Source organism: Podarcis muralis, chromosome 2 (assembly GCF_964188315.1).
Source record: "Podarcis muralis chromosome 2, rPodMur119.hap1.1, whole genome shotgun sequence".
Classification (NCBI taxonomy): domain Eukaryota; kingdom Metazoa; phylum Chordata; class Lepidosauria; order Squamata; family Lacertidae; genus Podarcis; species Podarcis muralis.
Window position 1 is genome coordinate 20,833,583 of NC_135656.1, and position 23,995 is coordinate 20,857,577.

Sequence of the window (23,995 nt, forward strand, 5' to 3'; positions counted from 1 at the left end):
TATGTGGATTATGTGGAACTATATCTGATATGTTAATGTTTTTATGTCTCTTGTACACTGTCCTGGAATCTTTTTGGATGAAGGGTAGCTTAAAAATAATGTAAATAAACAAACATAACTTTCCTACTCTGGTTCAGCTTGTGACGCTCACTTCATGCTGACAAATATAACCATTCTATATTATCTTATATACAGGGCCACACTCTCCAGCATTCCTCAGCTGAAAATAGAGACATTTCTCACTCCCCACAAACTGACCCTCTTTTACCCCCCATTTTTTGTGCCCCCCCAAGCATTTCCTATCAAAGAAGGGTGAATGCTACCACCACTACAGCAAAGGGGCACAGCACAACCTCTGCCTTGAAAAACGACGACAACAGCCCTTGATCCTCAATCTATTCTATTCTATTCATTGGTAGATTTACAAAAAGAAAAACATACACCAATAAAGCAGCAGCAGCAGCAGGAAAAATAGGGACATTTTGGGATCGAATCAGAAGCTGGGATGGCTTTTGTAATTCCGGGACTATCCCTGGAAAATTGGGGTGCAGGGCCACCATTTGACCTGATCTGGATTATTATAATTGGTCTAATTGAGTGTTGTTGCTTCTGATTCACACAGTTATTTTAAACAACTTAGGTTCATTGCTGGAAAAATTTTAGCGCTTATTATGTGCGTATATTCCACACAGCATAATGTATGGAATACAGTGGTACCTTGGGTTAAGTACTTAATTCGTTCCGGAGGTCCGTTCTTAACCTGAAACTGTTCTCAACCTGAAGCACCACTTTAGCTAATGGGGCCTCCCGCTGCTGCCGAGCCGCCGGAGCACGATTTCTGTTCTCACCCTGAAGCAAAGTTCTTAACCTGAGGTACTATTTGTGGGTTAGCGGAGTCTGTAACCTGAAGTGTATGAAACCCGAGGTACCACCATACATTAGTGACCACTGAAGAAGACCTTTTGGTCAAATCTCCCTACTCAGCCATGAAGCTCACCTTGGGCCGCTCTCTGTCTCTCAGCCTAAACTACCTCACAGGGTTCTTGTGAAGATTCAGTGGGGAGGGAGAGGACCATGTACATGACCTTGAGCTCCTTTGTAATGATATTATTATTATTATTATTATTATTATTATTATTATTATTAACAACAACAATCATGGCTTCCCCCTTGGCCATATAAATGCTTGCATTTTCATGAGACTGTTATTGCAACCCACCTAGGCTCTTTGTGGATATTCTTGTCATTGTCTCAAGTGGAGAAACAGATGCCTGCCACCTGTCTCCTTGTACAGCCCAGTTCACAGCCAGCTTGCTTCTGTATGTGATGACAGTTACACTGCAGTTGCTTGTGTGTAGGGCAATTCCATTCTGATTGTGTAAACTTGGCCTGGACCGCCATCATATCCCCTCCTATTTCTGAATGTTGATAGGGCATTACTGTTTTCCCACCCAGAAAGCTATTTGGTGCGGGGAAATGAATGAGACCTGCATTAAGGTCATCATCGTCATCATACATTATTCGCACATGTGCCTTTTCCATTAGATCTGTGCACAGTGACATGCATTGAAGAGCCACAGTTCAACTGCATTCTCTCTGGAGAAAGACGCGTGTTCGCATGTCACGCCGTGTGACAATCCGCATTTGTTCTGTGCATTTTTCTGCGATACCCTAATGCTTTTTCTGTGTGAGAAAATCCCGGGGTTAAGATCGCTTTCATTTCTCACTCGGCCTTCCCTGCCAAAAGCATTATAGTACTGAAAGGGGCCGTATAGAATTAATGGATGCAGTGATGAATATTTATAACACAACTCCTCCAGCCGCTGACTACACGTAGAATCGCTAATGGGACATTTGAGCAGGGACACCCAAATCCGCAGCCCCCTTTCCCTCTTCCCTCCCCCACCCCACCTACCACACATATGCTCCAATCTGGCCTTCACCATGAGCCTCCCAGGGGGTGAAATGTATCCCCCCCCTCCAGCAACCCAGGAAGCTTCTTCCATTCCTGATGTCTTTATTGCTATAGACGGCCTGTCACCCCCCTCCCTGCCCCAACTCCTCAATTATTCAAAGGCAGCTGAAATCAATAATCCAGTTGGAAATCGGAAATCTGTGTTCCCCCTAGTAAGGCCCAAGGGTGTGTGATAAAATAAATAAAACCCTTACAGATATTTTTTAAAAATGACCTTAGAGAGAGTTTCAGTATGCTTTTTTATATACTCTTTTTATTTAGGCATTTAGTGCTGTAGCGGAGGGGAATATGACATACCTAGCACTATGTGCATAGCATCTTAATCAAATAATAATAATAATAATAATAATAATAATAATAATAAAATTACTTACTGTTGGGGTGGGCAATCATCTAGCCTCTGCCAGTTTCCACTTCTCCACTGCTGTGTGGTTTGTGGGTAAAACTCTTTCATCTCATCTAGTTTATACAACTAGTAAAGGTATAGTATAGTACAGTGGTATCTTGGGTTACATACGCTTCAGGTAACAGACGCTTCAGGTTACAGACTCCGCTAACCCAGAAATAATACCTCGGGTTAAGAACTTTACCTTAGGATGAGAACAGAAATCGTGCGGTGGCAGCGGGAGGCCCCATTAGCGAAAGTGGTACCTCAGGTTAAGAACAGTTTCAGGTTAAGAACGGACCTCCAGAACGAATTAAGTTCTTAAGCCAATGTACCACTGTATAGTCCGATCTTAACTGCTGAATTGAAGCTCAGGGTTTATCCACACTCATCTTTTACCCCATTATTTCCAGGCATGGGTCCGTGCTTCAAAGTTCCATTTCTGAAGCTCCCCCCTCCCCAATCTTTCCCATCGGAAACCCAGTTTTTAGTGCTCAGCTGCAGCAAATAGCAGTTCAAGTTTTTCACAAATTGCTGTTTTCTTCAATTGAGCTTTAAAGAGCAGGTTTTTGCAGGGAAAGCTCTGGAGCAAAAACAAAGGCCGCTCGGACACAGAGCTTTAAAGCCCGGAAAGGAAGGATAGCTAAGTTTGGACAAGCTCTCAGTTAAGCAAAGTCTGTCCTTTAATTTCTGTGTATCTGATGAGATCCGATTCAGCAGGCAATACTGGATTTTCACAAGGCACAACCACAGAACAATGAGAAAAGCTCTCGGACCCAGGGAAATTAATCGGTGCACAATATGATCAAAATGTGAGTCAAGCAAAAGTGTGGATGAGCCGCCTTAACTAGCAGTAGTTTTCTCAAGGAGTCTTTCCCAGTCCTTTCTGGAGATGCTGAATAACTCAGTTAGTTAGAGCATAGTGCTGATAATGCCACGGTTGCAGGTTCAATCCCTGTATGGGACAGCTGCATATTCCTGCATTGCAGGGGGTTGGACTACATGATTCTCAAGGTCCCTTCCAACTCTAGAATTCTGTGATTGAACCTGGGACCTTCTGTATGAAGAACATCTGCTTTACCACTAAGCAAAGATCCCAACCAATCCATCTGTTTGGATCAGTACAATGATGCTGAGGGTGAAGGAGATTTAGCCCTCCTTTGTTGCTGTATGCCAGGTACTCTTGTTAAGTATTCATTCAAGGGCAGAAAGCGACTGTTGGGTGTCTCTGTAGGATGGCATCCTGGGTGGATTGCAGTCCCTGCCTAGTGAAAATGCCCCAGATGTGATCATGCATTTACAAATGGGAGACAGTTTCCCTTTCTGCCCGTTGTGCCACTTCAGTGCCACTGCTTGCAGCCAGAACGGGAACAGGAACTCTCTTTGGGCCTGTGGGCCCATTCTTGTAAGACAAACGAACACCTGCTGGCCAGCAACTGAATCGGAGAAGGCGCCATTTGCTCACAGTCCTGCTCATTGTGACTCAGAGGCCGAGCTGGCAGCCGTGGAAGGAATGTGCGGGCAAGGGCACCTTGGTATTTCCAGCTCTATGTGTAAGCTCTTTGTTGGGCAGCCGTCAGGGTTAGGCAAGCGCCCACAGAGATTCCAGGGTGGTGTTAGCTGGCTTCCTGGCAGGACTGCTACGGACTCTGACTCTGGTTGTATAAGCATTGTCCAGTTTCCAGATCATGCCCACGGACTGCGAACCTCCTCCATATGCAATGCCAGTTTAATATGAATCCCTGCCAGGTGAAGTGTGAAAGGCTGTGCATTCTGTTTCACCCCAGCAACAAGTAACCTTAGAGGCGTGCTCCTGATAAGGAAACCAGACTTGATGGGGGTGACATATAAAGAGTTGTCGTTCCCTTTGCTTTTGTGCTCCCCTCTTTCTTTCTGGCACCCTGACTTGAAACCAGATGTTCCCCTGTCCTCCAAGCTGCAGCTGCCTAACAACAACCTGCCATCTCTTGTTGCAGGGTGGAACAATTGGTCCTTTATGATATGAGCCTGTGACTTTGGCTCATTTTCTCCCTGTGAGAATGCTATAACAACAACAACAACAACAACAACAACAACAACAACAACAACAACAACAACAACAACAACATTAATAATAATAATAATAATAATAATAATAATAATAATAATAATAATAAATAATTTATTTATACCCCGCCCATCTGGCTGGGTTTCCCCATCCACTCTGGGCGTCTTCCAACAAAACACTAAAATACAATAACCTATTAAACATTAAAATCTTCCCTAAACAGGACTGCCTTCAGGTGTCTTCTAAAAGTTTGGTAGTTACCATATTTTTTGCTCTATAAGACTCACTTTTTCCCTCCTAAAAAGTAAGGGGAAATGTGTGTGCGTCTTATGGAGTGAATGCAGGCGGCACAGCTATCCCAGAAGCCAGAACAGAAAGAGGAATTGCTGCTTTCACTGCGCAGCGATCCCTCTTGCTGTTCTGGCTTCTGAGATTCAGAATTTTTTTCTTCTTGTTTTCCTCCTCCAAAAACTAGGTGCGTCTGGTGCGTCTGGTGCGTCTTATAGAGTGAAAAATACAGTATTTTTCTCTTTGACATCTGGTGCGAGGGCGTTCCACAGGGCAGGTGCCACTACCGAGAAGGCCCTCTGCCTGGTTCCCTGTAACCTCACTTCTCGCAGCGAGGGAACCGCCAGAAGGCCCTCAGCGCTGGACCTCAGTGTCCGGGCAGAACGATGGAGGTGGAGACGCTCCTTCAGGTATACTGGACCGAGGCCGTTTAGGGCTTTAAAGGTCAGCACCAACACTTTGAATTGTGCTCGGAAACGTACTGGGAGCCAGTGTCGGTCTTTCAAGCAATGTTAATGGTCGCAAGGAGCTTGGCTGGAATCGAGAGGGTTCCCATGTGCTTCACAATATGTGTGTGTATGAGTGTGTGTGTGTGTGTGTGTGTGTGTGTGTGAGTATCTCTTGCATTATTTTTCTCCATTATAAATCCCATCAAACATTCTCCGCATTCCTCCTCCTCGAGGGGATTTGCCGATACTTTTCTGTGCAACAGACCGAAGGCAAGACTTAGCGAAAATAAATACCGTAAATGTCGTTACAAGCACTTCTCTCCAAAGAGCCTGGAAGGTTTGAACAGGGTCCCTTCTGTCACCTCTTGTACCAGGCTTGGTGCATTTTTCTAGCACTCAAGAGTGAAGCTGCTTCCCCACGTGATCAGCTCCAGTTTCTCAGGGGCTTCTCCTCTGATTCCTGATTTAGCTTGTTGATTAGCCAAGTGGCTAGAGCGCTTTTCTGTTTTTATCTGACAGTTAGTTACCGTGGTGAAAACATGTCGGTTTGCATTATCTGCTCTTTACAAGGTAATATCTACAGACCTCTCACCAGGGCTTGATCTGAGCCCAGCATTAGTCCTGAAACTTGTTTTGAGTGCAAGGACATAACCCTGGCATGTGTTAAGTAATAATGAAGAATGCCTCTGAGTATGGGCAGAGGAAATTTTGTAATCCACTGAGGAACCCCAGCTGGTGCTGTGTAAACCTGGGATTAGGTTCTCCTATATCAAAAGAAGTACAGATGTCTGTATTTTTCTCTGACCATGATGCCTGTGTCGTGTATAATTTATACATTTTGTAGTTAGTGAGCTTCTTGGGCTGTTTTACTTTGTAAAGCGTGATATACTAAGGATCAGTACTTTTTTCCTGGGGGGACGCAGTGGTACGCATACCCCTAAACATTTTTTAAAGAAAAAAAAGCACTGCTAAGGATTATAGTTAGTGAATTTCTTTATACTTTCAGTGATCTTCTTGGATTACGATGCGTGTTCTGTTTTTGTTGCTGTTTGTATTTCTATTTTTTTAAAAATTCAAAATAAAATTCCATGAGGCAAAGATGGAGGAGGGAGAGGCTTCCCAGGAGATTTGAGCTGTGACCTCTTTCTCTTTATTTGTTTCTTCTTCTTTTTCTTAAGATCTTCTTCCCCATAGCTGTAGATCCCATGCTGTGCTTTGAGCTGGCAGGCCAGCCTGCTGGAGTGACAGCAAGTACTGTAAAGTGTTATGGCCTAATGTACTATTGAGGCCATTGCCAAACAGTTATGAAGTGTTGGACCACAGCACTCCGAAGTGGATAGAGAGCTTAAGAGCCCCTCCAGACAGGTGGCTTTTTGTGTGGGTGTGTTATTGGTGCAATAATAGCTTAGTAGTGGTGGGTTTATAATGAACGGTCGTTGTCCACACAATATCCTGCTTCTTTAGTTGTCCTGTGATGCTTTTCCAATGTTAATGTTGTGTTGATGTCTCTGGAGGGACACACTATAGCACACAATAGAAGCAGGACCCCAAAAAATAAATAACCCAGATCATTCACAGTATGAAAAGTTATAGGGTTGAAACCGAGGGTTATGGGACATGCACCGTTTGCAAATGAAGCAGTATGTCCTCATCAGGCACAAACAGTATTGAAAGTGGGATTGCGTATAACCACCGCAAGATCGTCGTGAGCACAAATCGTCATAAATGCACCATAAAACGGACATCTGGAAGGGCCCTGAATTGAAAAAGCGGTGTGTGGGTGTGCACATCTGCAGGCTTCCTTCTCTTTGAAGTAAAAGATGTAGGGGTGGTCTATGGCCAGCATGGATAAAGGCAGAGATGGGAAGCAGTGGTCCTCCATATGTTGCTGGACTCCAACTTCCATCAACCCCTGTCAGCACAGCTAATGGTTTGTTGTTGTTGTTGAGTCGTTTAGTCGTGTCCGACTCTTCATGACCCCATGGACCAGAGCACGCCAGGCACTCCTGTCTTCCACTGCCTCCCGCACCTTAGTCAAACTCATGTTGGTAGCTTCGAGAACACTGTCCAACCATCTCGTCCTCTGTCGCCCCCTTCTCCTTGTGCCCTCCATCTTTTCCAACATCAGGGTCTTTTCCAGGGAGTCTTCTCTTCTCATGAGGTGGCCAAAGTATTGGAGCCTCAGCTTCAGGATCTGTCCTTCCAGTGAGCACTCAGGGCTGATTTCCTTCAGAATGGATAGGTTTGATCTTCATGCAGTCCATGGGACTCTCAAGAGTCTCCTCCAGCACCATAATTCAAAAGCATCAATTCTTCGGCGATCAGCCTTCTTTATGGTCCAGCTCTTACTTCCATACATCACTACTGGGAAAACCATAGCTTTAACTATATGGACCTTTGTCGGCAAGGTGATGTCTCTGCTTTTTAAGATGCTGTCTAGGTTTGTCTAGATGGTTTAGAGAGTTGTAATACAACAAAAGCTGGATAGCCACCGGCTCCCCATCCCTGGATTAAATGCACTTTTCCTCATCTACCTGAAGCAAGAGCAAAAAGTGCTGGGAGACATTTGGGAATCTCCGTGCTCTGTAATGTAGCCACACCACCTCACTGAGTAGATGGAGCCAGAGTTAAAGCCAGACATAGCCTTGCTATCCAAAAGGGGCAGTCGGTGGGATACTGAAATGTATGTTACCCCTCTGGTTCATTCCCATGCACATCACAAGCGGCTGGTGACCTAACTGGGGCAGAACAAACAAGCACTCAAAATTCTTGTCATGTCTTTGGTTATTTTTGATTGTCCCTTGTGCTCCTGGTTGTCGCAGGCGGGTATTTGTGGCAGGGGCTCCTGTCTTCTGTCTCGCTCACTCATGGCATTTGGGGGAAGGGCACTGTTTTCATTTGCAAGAATCAGTGCTGCAGCAGCACAATTTAGGGAAACAGCCAGGACAGGGAAGCGGAGGTTCTGTTGCCACGTAAAGTGGAATGACCCCAACACGTTTTTGGGCCGGGGGCAAGAAATCCCAACACTGACTTGCCCACATGATACTGAAAACGTCATAATAAAATAAGCAAATTAAGACGTTGCTGCTCTTTATGCTTCTTCCAAAACCTGTTGCCTGCCTCACACCCTGCATAATGGTGGGGCTGATTTTGACTGGGGAGCACTGGGCTGGAGCAGGTTGAGATGAGAGATTGGCAATAAGTGGCGCTAATGGGATTTTCTCTTTTTCCATGTGTTTTCCCCATCCTTGAATGTTTTTAGGGGATCTGAATGTGGGCAGCCCCAAGTTGGAGGGAAACATTTGCTGCTTGTGTCCACTGAGAAAGTTGTGCAGTAATTATATCTTGCCTGCAAGTGGCCCTCATGGGGCTGGAACCTGGTGGTTATACCCCTGGGGCAGCAGGCACACACACACACAGTTGCATAAATATTTCTGGCCTCCTCCTTTTTTGGACATGCTGGATGCTGAGTTATTTTGAGTGAATTCCTGTTTATTTTTACCATCTCTCTCTCTCTGCCCTTCACCTCCCAGACTCCTTCCTGCCTATGAATTACCCTCTTCCCTAAGCCAGATCTATAGCAGGGGGCTGCAATTCCTGGCTAACCCAGTCACCATGCAATGCTGTCTTAAAAGAGTAGGGGTGTCAGTTCTGGAAATAAGGGAGGGGCAAAGACTTCCTGGCTGCTCTTTTCACAGCGGGGAGCAGCATAGATGGTAAAAAGTGGGCGACTCAAGCAAGCATTCTAGATGGTAGTATTTTAGAGGCGCTAATAATCCCATAACCATACTCCAGGATTCCTTGCAATGTGGCAGGGGATGTCGAGGCACAGTCCTCAGATGGTGCCATGTGTGCAGATGCGTGGTCTGGCTTTGACCCTGGTTTCTAATCTAGGTGACATCTAAGTAGCCATGTTGCCATACTTTTGTGAGTAACTACTCTGAATTATAGGGACGCGGGTGGCGCTGTGGATTAAACCACAGAGCCTAGGACTTGCCGATCAGAAGGTCGGCTGTTCGAATCCCCGCAACGGGGTGAGCTCCCGTTGCTCGGTCCCTGCTCCTGCCAACCTAGCAGTTCGAAAGCGCGTCAAAGTGCAAGTAGATAAATAGGTACCACTCTGGCGGGAAGGTAAACGGCGTTTCCATGCGCTGCTCTGGTTCGCCAGAAGCGGCTTAGTCATGCTGGCCACATAATAATAATAATAATAAATTTTATTTATATCCCGCCCTCCCCAGCCGAAGCCGGGCTCAGGGCGGCTAACAACACTAAAACAGTACAACATTATAAATGACCCGGAAGCTGTACGCCGGCTCCCTCGGCCAATAAAGCGAGATGAGCATCGCAACCCCAGAGTCGGTCACGACTGGACCTAATGGTCAGGGGTCCCTTTACCTTTTTACTCTGAATTATACCTGTTACAATGATTTCAGCATTAAGCAAGCTGCTTTCATAGTATCCAGGCATTTCAGCCCTGTTGCAATTTAACAACTTTGGTTCAGCCTGGCTGCATACTCTCTTGCCTTGTTTTCACCAGCTGCTCTGGGCTTTCCTGCATGATGACATTTCACAGTTTGTAAGGTCTTTTCTTCTCTATTCCCTGAGCAATGAGATGTTCATAACAGTCTTTGTAGTTTTCCCCAGTTGGCAAAGAGAATATTGTGCTTGATTACATGGTTGGCTCCTGACCATCCTTTGTTAAGCTGATTGCTTGCTAATAGTCAGAAATGATTCACTGATATCTCCTCAGTGGGTTGTCTGGAATGTAACAACTGGAAGGTAACAAGGCCTTGATGGCTGAAGAATCTCTATTCCCCCTCTGGTTTGGGAAAAGGGCAAAGAATCCATTTGAAGCCAGATTTGCAAAGTTACGTTTTAGAAAAAGTAAGGATCACGCTGGTAGCACAATACATTTCGAAACATGTTCTGGATTGGGGCACCATTCAGTATAAAAGTGGCCAGTTTGAGCATGCCTTCAGCAACAGGTAGTTTGGCCTCCAGGTTGTTTCTGACTGGCTGACACTATGACACCACACCATCATTGCTACCCAGTTCCCATTTTGTTCATTGCCATCCCTCTCTGGTCTCTAATAAAACTGAGGATGAAAGTCTTCTCACTTTTGTGGACCTTTCCTCTGGATTGCTTTGTCTTAATGTGGCAATTAGAGTGGTGACGGGGAGCGGCCGCCGAGACCATATAACACTGGTCTTGAAAGACCTACATTGGCTCCCAGTACGTTTCCGAGCACAATTCAAAGCCTCGGTCCAGTATACCTGAAGGAGCGTCTCCACCTCCATCGTTCTGCCCGGACACTGAGGTCCAGCATCGAGGGCCTTCTGGCGGTTCCCTCGCTGCGAAAAGTCAAGTTGCAGGGAACCAGGTAGAGGGCCTTCTCGGTAGTGGCGCCCGCCCTGTGGAACGCCTTCCCACCAGATGTCTAAGAGAAAAATAACTACCAAACTTTTAGACGACATCTGAAGGCAGCCCTGTTTAGGGAAGCTTTTAATGTTTAATAGGTTATTGTATTTTAGTGTTTTGTTGGAAGCCGCCCAGAGTGGCTGGGGAAACCCAGCCAGATGGGCGGGGTATAAATAAATTATTATTATTATTATTATTATTATTATTATTATGCATGCTGGTATTGGTGTGCACATAGATGCGCCTGAAGCAAAAGCAGAAAATGAAGAAGAGCCAGTGCAATTGACAATATGTTCTCTTAACCTTTCCAGTTTTATTAAAGGCTGTCGGGTGGGGAGGCCACACTGTAGATGCTCCCCATGGTAATGGAAAAGGAGGAACAATTGAGGAAGGAAACTGTGCCTGAGAATAGTGACTGAGTAGATACTTTTGTACCTGGGGAAGTGGTTAAAGAGTGTGTGTGCTCCTGCGTTTGTGCGCAAGTGTGCACACAACCCTATAGAAAAGAGGAATGAAAACAGAGGACTTCGGATGGCACTCAGCAGGGAGGGGAGCCTGAGAGTGCTGCTGTCTTTTAAGTGGCAAGCTTGGACTTCCCTTCCAGCCGGCCAGCCCCACTTCCTTCACAATTTCACAATGAGAAAATACCCAGAACCTATTCCAGCTGATTCCCTTCAACCCAAGGCTCATTCAGTATACTCGAGTGCATCACATTCATTTTCATTCTGTTTAATATATGCATGATCTGAAGGCTCTTGGGGAGATGGTGTGTAGCCGATGGGGAACAGGCATAAGGGTTTATCTAGGATGGATACACCGAGTGCTTGCAAGTGAAGGCACATTCGCTTTCCCATGGGATTGCTTTCGCAGCTGTTCAAGGAAATGTCTAAGCTTGCATGTGCCAAAATGTACCACCCTGCATGTGTGTGTGTTTCTAAGCATGTTGAAGTTGGGTGGAATTAGTCCAGGGAAAATAAGAAAGTAGCGGGGCACATTTATGCACGGACAGATTTCCACACCTGTTGTTTTCTGACTTGAAGTCAACCCAAACGTCCCTGTGTTGAACTGAGGAGTGGGTGCTTTTTCCATTTATGATATGACGCACTCAGGCTTTACCCATTTTCCAACAGCTTCTGAGGATGAGCTGTATCTATCGCTATCTGGTTGCACCGCAAGACTGCAGGACCTCATGAAAAAAGCAAATTGTAGTGGTTGCAACCCAACTGAAATGGTGGTGTGAATGCATGTGCAGAAAACTCAACAGCTGCACAATTGTTATGACCTCAGTATCCACCCTCTCTGCTGAGAAAATACCTTCTAATTAACAGCCTGTTTAGGGATATGGTCAAGGAGTAGCGGGGGGGGGGGGCGGGGAGCTTGCTTTTAAGATATGTTTCCCTTTAACCTCTGTTCTGCAGTCATTCCTTGTGGTTAGAGGGCACTGCTCCCCCTTCTTTCCTTGGACTCTTCCAGGAAGCTACATGATTGTTCAGGGTTGCTCCTAGCTTGTTCTGTTGCTGTGGATACTTGAAAGTGACCACTTGGTTCCATTGTTGCTGTGTACATACGGTTTGAAATGCATAGAGCTTGGTTTTTTCACAGAGTTCTTTTCTATGTAGTACTTTGCAATTGTACATACAGTGGTACCTTGGGTTACATACACTTCAGGTTACATATGCTTCAGGTTACAGACTCCGCTAACCCAGAAATAGTGCTTCAGGTTAAGAACTTTGCTTCAGGATAAGAACAGAAATCGTGCTCCAGCGGCGTGGCGGCAGCAGGAGGCCCCATTAGCTAAAGTGGTGCTTCAGGTTAAGAACAGTTTCAGGTTAAGAACGGACCTCTGGAACGGATTAAGTACTTAACTCGAGGTACCACTGTACTTTCATGTGATTTCTTTGCCTAAAGTAGGAGTTATTACTGTCTGTGTTCATGCAGAGGTGTGTGTGTGTGTGTGTGTGTGTGTGTGTGTGAGAATATTCTGTTCATCAATATTCTGTTCTCCCTTCCCCACAGTTAGTCTATCCATGTCCCCACAATGCTGGCAGAAATGACATAACAGCTCCCTGCATCCTTTCTCACTTTAAAAAATCACACTTTTTCAGTGTACAGTTAATCTCTCAATTTACGCACATTTAACCTGTGTGCATGCAGCTATCTGTGTGTGGCAGAAAAAGAGAGATGAAATTTAAAAGGGGGTGAGGTTCCAGGAAAAATGACTTTGGCAATCTTACCCGCTATTGAACCCAGTGTGTTTTGTCTCTATGAATTTTGGCTTTAGGTACAATCTCCAGAACGTAACCCCTGCACGCGTTGCAGGCTTACTGTGCTGAAACTCTGGTAGGAAAGCAGGAATGGAGTCATTAGATCTGCTTCAGTAGGAGGTGACCTGCAGACTGTGCCTTAGATAGACCCAACCATGTGGGACAGGGATGACTTGGGGACAATGTTATGTGTACATAATCTCTATCTGCCTGCATCTAGCACTGAATGCACATTATCACACACTGTGTAGGTAAAAGGTAAAGGTAAAGGACCCCTGGACAGTTAAGTCCAGTCAAAAGCGACTAAGCGGTTGCGGCTCTCATCTCACTTTCAGGCCAAGAGAGCCGACATTTGTCCACAGACAGCTTTCTGGGTCATGTGCCCACCATGACTAAACCGCTTCTGGCGCAATGGGACACCGTAACAGAAGCCAGAGCTCATGGAACTGCTGTTTACCTTCCCGCAGCAGCGGTACCTATTTATCTACTTGCGCTGGCATGCTTTCCAACTGCTAGGTTGGCAGGAGCTGGGACAGAGCAACAGGAGCTCACCCTGTCATGCGGATTCGAACCGCTGACCTTCTGATCGGCGAACCAAGAGGCTCAGTGGTTTAGACCACAGCACCACTCACGTCCCTATGCGCTGTATACACGCCCTGTGACTCGTAACTCTTCAGGTAGAAATCTCTTTCCTGGACACCCAACCATATGGGCCACGTAGCCCAACTCACTCTGGATTCAATCTAGAGCAGCTTCTGGGGTCAGAGTGAGTTCTTCACAGGCCATGATCAAAACTCCCCTGGGACTTTGCTGAATTTTTTGCAGCACGGATGTAGCTGAGATCAGAGCGTGCATTTTGCTAGGGAAGATCAGGGAAGAGGAAGCTTTCATCCTGACCCCACCATCTTTCCCCTCTGCTCTTGGTGGCTCATCTTATCTTGATTAATTACTCAGAGGCAGCTTATTTATTGTACATGCCCGTTCCTGGCATTGCCGCAGCTGTGCTCACCAGACATCATTCCTCCTTCATTACGAACGCAGCCCCCAACTAGAGTGTCATTAGTTCCAGATCAGTGCCTGAGGTATCGTTGCTGCTGTATCCCTTGCCAGGCCAAGGCAGAGCCGCTTACAGAGGGGTCCCTGTGCCCAAAGCTATGGATAAAGTTTCAAGAAGGCTGGTAGAAAAGCACCCACATCCCCCTTCCCCGGGATTTTAGAGGCAAATCTTTAGAAAGCCAGGCTGCTTCTGCTCTCCACCAGATTCTATATTTGGGGAAAAGTGCAAGATCAAGGGATTCTCTGCTCAATTTTATTAGTAACAGGTCCCTTTTCTAGATGCAGATTCTCCCCTCTCCTCTAATAGCCAGGATACACCACCCTGTCATTGGGTAGAGAAGACATACCACCCCCTTCCTAACTATGGAGTTTTAAAGAAACATTCTACATATTCACGCTGGTAGCATAAAGCTAAAGGTTAAGCTTTCGGAGACAGTCTCTGCTGTGGGGGAATCAGGGCTCAGTTAGCACTTCTCTGGCAACTTCCCATATATCCTTATGGAAGTTACCCTTCCCTTCTGCAGGCCTAGGTTTTGAAAACTATTTGTGTTGTGATGTGTGTGTGTGTGTTTTGAAGGAAGTTATAAATTTGTAGTTTGCTGTACTAAAACGATTCCCTCTTTCATTTCTTCACTTCAAAAGCTCTCAAATTAACCCATGTAAACTTTCGTGTATCAGGATCTCTCTTCTCCTCTGTGTCCCTGTGGTGGATTACCAATCCAGCACAGCAGCCTTACTGGGCAAAGAAGGACTGTGTGGGTTTTTTCTCATTCCAGCACAGGCAGAGAACAGCTTTAGGATTGTTCGCACTTTTGTGTCCTCTTCTGTTTTGTGTGTGCGCAATTGAGCAGGGGAATGCATAGCTGTTTGTGCCTTTTTATGGCATAATGAAAGCTTCCCTCTGTGACTTCTTGAAAACTTCTGTAATTGTGGTGCATTTATGTCCTGTGAATGTATTAATGTATATGGATGAATGTTGTGGAGGACTGAAAATCTAGGCTTCCTAGATGTAAGGTCAGTGAACTGATCCACCTAGTTTTGTATTGTGCAATAGTAGTCCAAAGTAATGGCTAGGAACTATTTTTCTTTATTAAAAAACACACACCCTGAAATTCTCAGCTACCCATATTCTGTTCCAGATGCAGTTTCCCATTCCACCCTCCTGGCATCCTTACCAAGCTGACAGCCCTGGCCATCATTCTTAGCTCTCCATCTCCATCCTTAAGTGTAGATTCATCTTCACCCCTTCATTCTGAGGGGCATTAATCATGAGGGTTTTTATTGCTTTGCATCTGGCATGAGGGAATCTGCGCAAGTAGGGGAGAAAGGTCATATATGTGGACTGGCAGGTGCAGATGAGCCCTGCCTCCAGCTTTCCTTGTGCCCCGTAGCCAGGAAACCTGGCAGCAGCTAACATTGGATGGGGCTTCTGCAGTCATAACACAGCACCATAACAAAGGTCGCAGCTGCTCAGCATACTAAATTGTTGTATTGGCCATGGTGCGTAGGCAGATGCCTTGATCCAAGAGAAAAGGGAAAATGGACACTGGTACCCATAATTGCCCACAACTTTTGCCATATTAAAGCATCCCTGCGTTAGATTTTCCCTTTCAAACCACCACTCTTCTCATGAGATCCTTTCCTGGTAAGCACAGTCAGTTGAATCTGACATTCTGCTTTGGCTCTCTTGGGGGAAATCATTTATGAAAGCATATCCCCCCCCAACTGTTGCAACCCACTTGTTTGGCCATGTTCATGGAAAAATCTCTGTCCAGAAGCCATGCCAATCCAGTGGGAAGAGCCTCTAGGTCCCTGAGAGGAGGGGAAGCAGGATGTTGGATGTGGGGAGAAAGGAGAGTGCTTTAAAAGCTTCATTCCCCAAAGGAGCTGACATTCACAAGGGTTGGGAAGAGCTTGGGCCTCTAAAACAGTGGCATGCACACTGGAGCTTGTAGACCACAGCAGGGTGGAGATGGATTATATGGGCTACTACAGTGAATACTGCCACTTTCTACTTTAGGCAGCAAGGGGAGGGGAGAGAGAGAGAGAGAATCTATGCTACATCTTCAAAGTTGGTCTGAAAGAGTCAGGAAATTCTGGAAAAGGGATTCCAAGGTTTCACAGAAGCACCAGGCTAAGCAAAGGTGGGGAACCTGTGACCATCCAGATGTTGTTGGACTCCAACTCCCATCAGCCCCAGCAAGCCCAGTCAATGGTCAGGGCTGCTTGGAGTTGTTGTCCAACAACATCATGTTCCCCCTCACCCGAAATAAAGAAATGTATAGGACCTTTCTTCTCCAGGGGTTCAGATTTTGATGTGTCCCTTGATAAGTACTGACTGAAATCTGTTCTCCTGTTCTGCAGCTCTTAGACCAAGTATACAAAAGTTACTAGTCTGATTTTTAAGAAACTGTCCAGCTGGAGCTGGGAGCTGGCAGAGGACCAGCCCACTCCATTTCTCTGCAGGGCACAGAGGAGGCAACCTCCCTCCTCTGGCCGCTTGGTTTCTGTGCTGAGCACAGAGAGACAGGGCACCCTGTCCCTTCTCTGCCGGCCAGCTTACCCTTGTCTCCTGAGGCTACTGGGAAAATACTCAATGGTTAAGTCTTGAGTATGTGTCTGGTGATTGCTTCCCAGCCCTGTTTGGAGATGTTAAGAATTGAACCCAGAATCTTGTGCATGGGAATCATGTGTTCCACCACGGAGCTACAACCTTCCCCCTTAAGATTGTGTTGCATCACATTTTTCTGGGCAGGAAGCAGGGTCTGTCTCAGGCTACAAACTGTTTGCCATTTGTACAGTGGTACCTCGCAAGACGAATGCCTCGCAAGACAAAAAACTCGCAAGACGAAAGGGTTTTTGGTTTTTTGAGTTGCTTCGCAAGACGATTTTCCCTATGGGCTTGCTTCGCAAGACGGAAACGTCTTGCAAGTTTGTTTCCTTTTTCTTAAAACCGTTAATACAGTTGCGACTTGACTTCGAGGAGCAACTCATAGCACGCGGTGTGGTAGCCTTTTTTGAGGTTTTTGAAGACTTTGGTGATTTTTGAAACTTTTCCAAAACTTTCCCGAAACCGTGCTTCGCAAGACGAAAAAAACCGCAAGGCGAAAAAACTTGCGGAACGAATTAATTTCGTCTTGCGAGGCACCACTGTACTAATTTTTGCTTTGATTATGTAAAATACAGTTTCATTATGATCGGAATTTTTGTTTGTTTGTGGTACTGCCATTTTTCGCTTTATGCATTGTTAGGTATTTTATTACGGTAAGCCGCCTTGAGTTTTCATTTTCAAAGCCAGCGTATATGCTTCTAAAGCAAGTGTGCTGCTGAGCAAATACATAAAACAGGGAAGCCTCAGGATATAGTTCAGCCTGGGAGCTTTCTCTTTAATCTGTTTTGATATTGGACTATGAAAGAGAGAGGGGGGGGGGAGGGAGCGAGAAGCTGCCCTTGTACCTTAAGGCAAGTGTGAAACAGTTTGTGGGCTGGTCGAAGTCACTTCATGTCCCTGTTCATAAAGTGTCTCAAGAGCTGGAGGGAGGGAGGGCGCGACAGCTGCAGTGGAGATCCAGGAACAGGTGATGGATGCAAATGTTGTGGTCCGAGAGGCGCATGGTTGTTGAGGAGTGCGCTGCTGCTGCTGCCTCTCCTTGCTGGAGGAAGGGATTGAAAGGTCTCCCCCTCTGCTCACCACCTCCCCTCCATCCTTCTCACTCCCCACAAAACTGCCTGTGGTGGAATTTGATTTCATTTTCCCTTTTAACTAATTGGCGTTTTCATTAAGCCCCTTAATGTCATGGGGAGGGGGAGGGGAGGGATGCTCAAGGTCACTGAGGCACAGTGCGTAATGGAAAAGAGGCAGGCAGCCTTAGCCAGCTCAGCAGAAACCTGGTCCCCCAGCGCTTTTTATCCCTCTTTGTTTCGTTCATTGGTGCTTTCTCCTATATATCATCCCTATGCTGGCAGGCCCTCTCAAGTCCCGGAAGCAATCCTGGTTTCTGATTTGGTCCCATAATGTCCTGCTTTTCCTTAGGACACCCATATTTTCATTGGGGAAATGTTGGAGGGTATGGAGTTATGCGACCCCCCAACCAAGGAGATAAGTAACTATACAACCTTTGGGAAACCTCTGAAGGCAGCCCAGTATAGGGAAGTTTTTTTAATACTTTGTTTATGTTTTTGTATGTGTTGGAAGCCACCCAGAGTGCCTGGGGCAACCCAGTCAGAAGGGAGGGGAATAATAATAATAATAATAATAATAATAATAATAATAATAAAAAATGTTCCTATATTTTCATCTGGGAAATGTTGGAGGGTATACGCTGGTGCAGCCACCCCCTGCACTTATGCCCAAATCACCCTATTCTTTTTCCAATGCTTGTTCCACCCACTTTTTGTTGCAGTAGCAAACTGTTCCCTGAATTACTGCAAAAGACTGTCAGCTTTCCTTCACTTTCTGCACCCAATCAAACCTCCCATGCTTTTATTCAAGGCTGCCTGTCCTTCATATAGCATGCCTGTTTTATTATTAATATTATTAATAATATTATTAACATTATTAACTTATTATTATTATTATTATTATTATTATTATTATTACCTCGCCTTCACCCTAAAGCTCCAGTACAGGTTACAGCAATTAAAACACAATGTTAAAAACAGTTTAAAACAACTCACAAACAGAAGGAAGTCAGCACCATCAGCACACAAATAATCATAAAGGCACAATAAAAAGGATGTCTGGATGGGCTCTTAGATTGCACAAGCACTCTGTGAAAATTACAGGCCCTTGGTCTGGGGCTTTATTGGCCTGTTTGATCAATCTGGCCCTAGTCAAAAAGGCCTCTGTTTCCGTTGTTAGAGAGAAAAATAATCAAGTTCATGGCTAGTTATAGACAGAAACTGTGAGCTCTATGTGAATCACCAAAATGGAGCTCAGAGACCACCAGGGCTCTGTGGACCACAGTTTGAGAACCTTTGGGTCTCTACACTGACCTGCAGCAGTCCTCTAGAGCAGGGGCTGTCAACCTGGTTCCTACTGCCCACTAGTGGGCTTTTCAGGATTCTAGGTGGGCGGTAGGGGGTTCTACGGCAGAAGCTGAATCCTCCTTCCATCGAGCACTGGTGGGCGGTAAGGAAATTTTACCATCAAGAAAGATGCATTAGTGGACGGTAGGTCTAAAAAGGTTGACTACCCCTGCTCTAGGGTCTCAGACACTGGTCTTTCTCTGTGTTGTGTGACCTGCATGTGGGATAATGTATGCTGCATGGGTGGCTTTGCATATGCCGTGAGTGTGTAGGAGTGGTGCATATCTCTTGTGTTCATGCATAAATGAGCACAATCACTTTGGCCATGACCACTCATGCGCCTGTGGCCCCTGGAGGGCTGCCCGGCCTGAAGGTGGCCCTCAAACTGAAATTGGTTAACCACCTCTGTGTGGAGTCAAGGATAGCTCATGAGACAACCAGACAACGAAACCAGTGGCGGGAACAATGAAGAAGATGGAATAGAGACCACAAAGACGCTGGTGCGAAGGAACTGGAACTATAGCTGCCACGGAAAGAAGATGATGAATCGAAGACTAAATGGCTTGACGACAAAGTTGGTTTTTTGGTAGTGGGGAAGGGACAAACTGAAAAGAAGTCTATTAGGTAGCCTTCTGAAATAATTTTCAGAACTCAGCGGCTAGAGACAGACTTTTGCCAGGCGGGAAGAAAGCTGGAAAGGCGATCCCTCACCCAGGACGCGGACCTGCCATTGGTTTCGTTGTTTGGTTGCCAACATGAGACAAGTTAGTTTTTGACCAGCACGTGATTTTAAGGACCGATGTAAGGGAAAGTGTGTGTATGGGTACACAAGCCTTTGGCATTTTCCTTTGTATGTAAAGACAGGCAGAAGCAGCGGCGTAGCGTGGGTTGTCAGCACCCAGGGCAAGGCAAGTAATTTGCGCCCCCTAACCCGGGGCAAGGCAAGTAATCAGTGGCATAGCGTGGGGGGTGCAGGGGGGGCCGGCCACAACATCTGGGGTTAGGGCAAATCCATAGGTTAGGGGGCGCAAATCCACGGGTTAGGGGGCGCAAATTACTTCCCTTGCCCTGGGTGCTGACAACCCACGCTACGCCACTGCAAGTAATTTGCGCCCCCTAACCTGCTGCCGCTGCCAGCTTCTTCTTGCTGCTGCCTGGGCTGGTATTTACGGTAAGGTAGCCACGGCGGCAGTGGCAGGTCCGTGTCAGATGATCTGAGGCGAGTTGCCGCTGGCGCTGCCGCCCAAACGACGCCGCTTGCCCGGAGGAGGAGGAGGGCAGAGACATGGGGCTCTGCTACAGCCTGCGCCCGAGGCTCTTCGGCGACTCCGGAGGCGGCGAGCGCGCCCCCCCCCAGATGTTGCGCCCGGTGCGGCCGGCCCCCCCTGCACCCCCCACGCTACGCCACTGGGCAGAAGAGAAACTGCAGTCTGTGCTTCTGAGATAGGGGGTGGGGTAGAATGTGCCTTAGCTTAGGACCCCCCTATCTTTTAACCTGTCTTAGCCCTCAGCATCCCACAGCTGCCCAGTTGCAGTGGGACCAGGGATCAGAGCATGCTTCTAATTGCCGCCCCCACCACCCCAGGGACCCCTGTCACACTCTCCCAGCTCTCTTTCTCAGTCCCGCTAACGCTCTGCTCCATTTCTTTCAGGTTGTTGGTGGGAGCGCCACAGGCGGCTGCTTTGCCGGGTCAAAAGGCCAGCAGGACTGGCGGCCTGTATGCCTGTCCCTTGACCCATGAGATTAATGACTGCCAACGAGTGCCCATCGATGAGGGAGGTAAGTGAGCAGCACTGTGAAAACACCCAAGGCTGTCACATGCTCTAGTTATCTCTTGCTTGGACTACTGCAATGCGCTCTATGTGGGGCTACCTTTGAAGGTGACCCGGAAAGTACAACTAATCCAGAATGCAGCAGCTAGACTGGTGACTCGGAGCGGCCGCCGAGACCACATAACACCGGTCTTGAAAGTCCTACATTGGCTCCCAGTACGATTCCAAGCACAATTCAAAGTGTTGGGGCTGACCTTTAAAGCCCTAAATGGCCTCGGTCCAGTATACCTGAAGGAGCGTCTCCACCCCCATCAGCTCATTCCGGACACTGAGGTCCAGCTCCAAGGGCCTTCTGGCGGTTCCCTCACTGTGATAAGTAACGTTACAGGGAACCAGGCAGAGGGCCTTCTTGGTAGTGGCGTCCGCCCTGTGGAACACCCTCCCACTAGATGTCAAAGAGAAAAACAACTACCAGACTTTTAGAAGACATCTGAAGGCAGCCCTGTTTAGGGAAGCTTTTAATGTTTAATAGGTTATTGTATTTTAGTGTTCTGTTCGAAGCCAGCCAGAGTGGCTGGGGAATTTATAAATGATAAATTATTATTATTATTAGGTGTCATTCAGTGTCTGATTTGGATCAGGGTGATTAAACTGGAGTCAGTTTGGAATTGGAGTTAGGCATGATGATGATGATGATGATGATGATGATTTTATTTATACCCCACCCATCAAGCTGGGTTTCTCCAGCCACTCTGGGCAGCTTACAGCATATCTAAAAACATAAAACAGGGATGTCCAACAGGTCGATCACGATCTACTGGTCGATCCCTGGGAGGTTTTGGTAGATCACGATTGATCACTGGCTCCTCCATCTGGCCCCGCTCCCTCGCCCTGCCCTCTAGATCGGCAGTACGAAAGTCGGAGGTCTTGCTGCGAGACCGGCTGTTTCATAAGTGATCCCTTGGTGAGCAGTTTAATTCATTTTTTCCTTTGCCCTGTCCCCCCCCCCCAATGGGTTTACTCTCCCCTAAAAAAAGCTCATCAACTTTGCTCTGAACCCCCCCAAAAACAGGATGTTCCTCCCTAAAAAAAGTTCAACAATAACTTTGACCTGAACCCGCCAAAAATTGGGTAGATCATTCCGTCCCTGACATAAAACATCAAGCATTAAAAACCTCCTGATGCCTTCAGATGTCTTCTAAAAGTTGTGTAATTATCTCCTTGGCATCTGAAGGGAGGGCATTCCACAGGGAGGGCACCACTGCCAAGAAGGCCCACTGCCTGGTTCCCTGTAACTTTGCTTCTCGCAGTGAGGGAACCAGCAGAAGGCCCTCGGAGGAGGACCTCAGTGTCTGGGCTGAGCGATGGGGGTGGAGGCGTTCCTTCAGCTATACTGATACCATTTCCTGCATCCTGTGCATGGCTTAATTTGATCCTGCCTGGATTTTCCACAGTGTAAATCTGCAACCTGCTTTTCAGTCACCTGCTCACACTCTGAACATGTTAAATAAGAATTGGTTGAGTGACTGAATGCATATTGATTCAATTTCCTTTACCATTATGTAACAATACCCTGTTCTCACAAGCTTGCCCCGGCACCTTGACCTCCAGAAATTTAGCACAAGCTGTACTAAAGCTAGTCCGGATTATGGTTCCTAAATCTCATCTGAATCAATTCAGTTCTTAGAGGACAATGAGGAGTATTCCTATGGACACTGGCTTGGATTGGACACCTTGGCATTCCAGCATAGAATTATGCTGCCAGTCTAACACCCTTTTCTGGGTTCTTACCACATTGTTACAAACAAAATAGAGTAATTGATTCCTTAGGACCAAACTACATGTGATATGGGAGGTCTGCAATTAAATCTGCCAGATTTCTTAAAAGTGACTGGAGGTATGTGTGCATTAGGTGGACGGGAGCAACAGTACTATGTGAGGGAGATTTTATGCTGCATCTCCAGCCCAAATTGCCTCCATGGAGCTTCAGAGAGAAACACAGAAATACTTGCATTGTACCTGCTCTTAACTGAGAGATCCTGTCAAGGCCTATGTAAAATCCTGGCCAGTGCACCAACACAAATTCATTACGGCTGCTCCTTTGAGTGCATTCAACTTACCAGAACTGCTGAATATGGCAGGATTGACACCTGAATATTTTCCCTCCAAGGCTCATGGCTGCTTTGGGGAGGGATTTAATACTCCCCACCCCACAGTCTTTATGCAAATCAGGCACTGTACATCCAATTTTAGCTCAAGAGGCCCATTTGCGGATCTCCCAAGACACAAGTAGCCTGGCCCTCATTGGCCACCAGATTGGTTGAGGTTATTAGGAGAGGAGCAAATGCTCCATATCCCGTCCTGCATAATGGAGGGATGAGCTTGAATCCTCTCCCTAAGTTGAGATTGATATCGCCTCTCCATCTCCTCCACACCTTGCAGTTGACCTGAAGAAGGAGAGCAAGGAGAACCAATGGCTGGGAGTCACCGTCAAGAGCCAGGGCCCCGGCGGCAAGATTGTGGTCAGTGGCCATGGATGGATGGATGGGTGGGTGGTCATTCTGTTAACCTGTTTGGGTCTGGATTTCAGAATATAGACTGCTGTCCTCTGTGTTATATATAGCAGGAGAAGGAGCTCCTTGCTCTTTCCTCAGGGTTTTTCTTTGGGGAGGGGGGAGGGACAGTTTAGTGCAGTGGTTCCCCTTCTTTTTTTGGCATGCCTCACCTAAGCATCTCTAAAATCAAAAAGTGATTTTCTCCTATTCACGTGGAGGAAGCCTAAAAGGCCATTCACTGTTAATAATTCATTCTCGAATTGCCCCCCTTAAAAACCAGATTGCTCCCCCCGTTGGGCATGTGCCCCATGTTGGGAACTACGGGTTTAGCAGATTATAGTGGCAAGAGTTATGTGGAAGCAGGTGGGTGGAGGGATATAAAAGGAGACAGATTTCAGATGAGCTGAGGACAGATGGGATAAGGTGAGGTTAAGAAGAGCCCCCCCCCCCCCGCTGCTTTTGTGTTCACATTAGGGCTGGGCGATATCTGGTTGTCAACATCGCGATATATCACCAGATGAACATTGCAATATACTGATAACATTGTGATGTCTGAAATAATTGGCTGGCTTCAGGGCTTTTCCCACATCATGATTTTTGCCTAGCACACACACAAACGTGCATCATGATTTGTGATATATTGCCAGGTCAAAAATTACGAAGCCCATAGTAGGATATGAACTCTAAACCAGTTTTGGATTATCATATTGATACTGTATATCATCCAGCCCTCGTTCACATTAGCAGTGGAAACCA

General features: G+C 46.5%; 1 protein-coding gene across 5 annotated transcripts in view; it reads left to right on the top strand.

Annotated features, from left to right (window-relative positions):
* The window catches only part of ITGA7 (integrin subunit alpha 7), a 65,471-nt gene that overhangs the window by 6,734 nt on the left and 34,742 nt on the right, over positions 1 to 23,995 (top strand). For all 5 annotated transcript variants that reach the window (XM_077923983.1, XM_028711863.2, XM_028711872.2 and 2 more), the window contains exons 2-3: positions 20,564 to 20,691; positions 23,127 to 23,206. In XM_077923983.1, the coding sequence (XP_077780109.1) occupies positions 20,564 to 20,691; positions 23,127 to 23,206 (208 nt within the window). The remainder of the gene's footprint in view (positions 1 to 20,563; positions 20,692 to 23,126; positions 23,207 to 23,995) is intronic.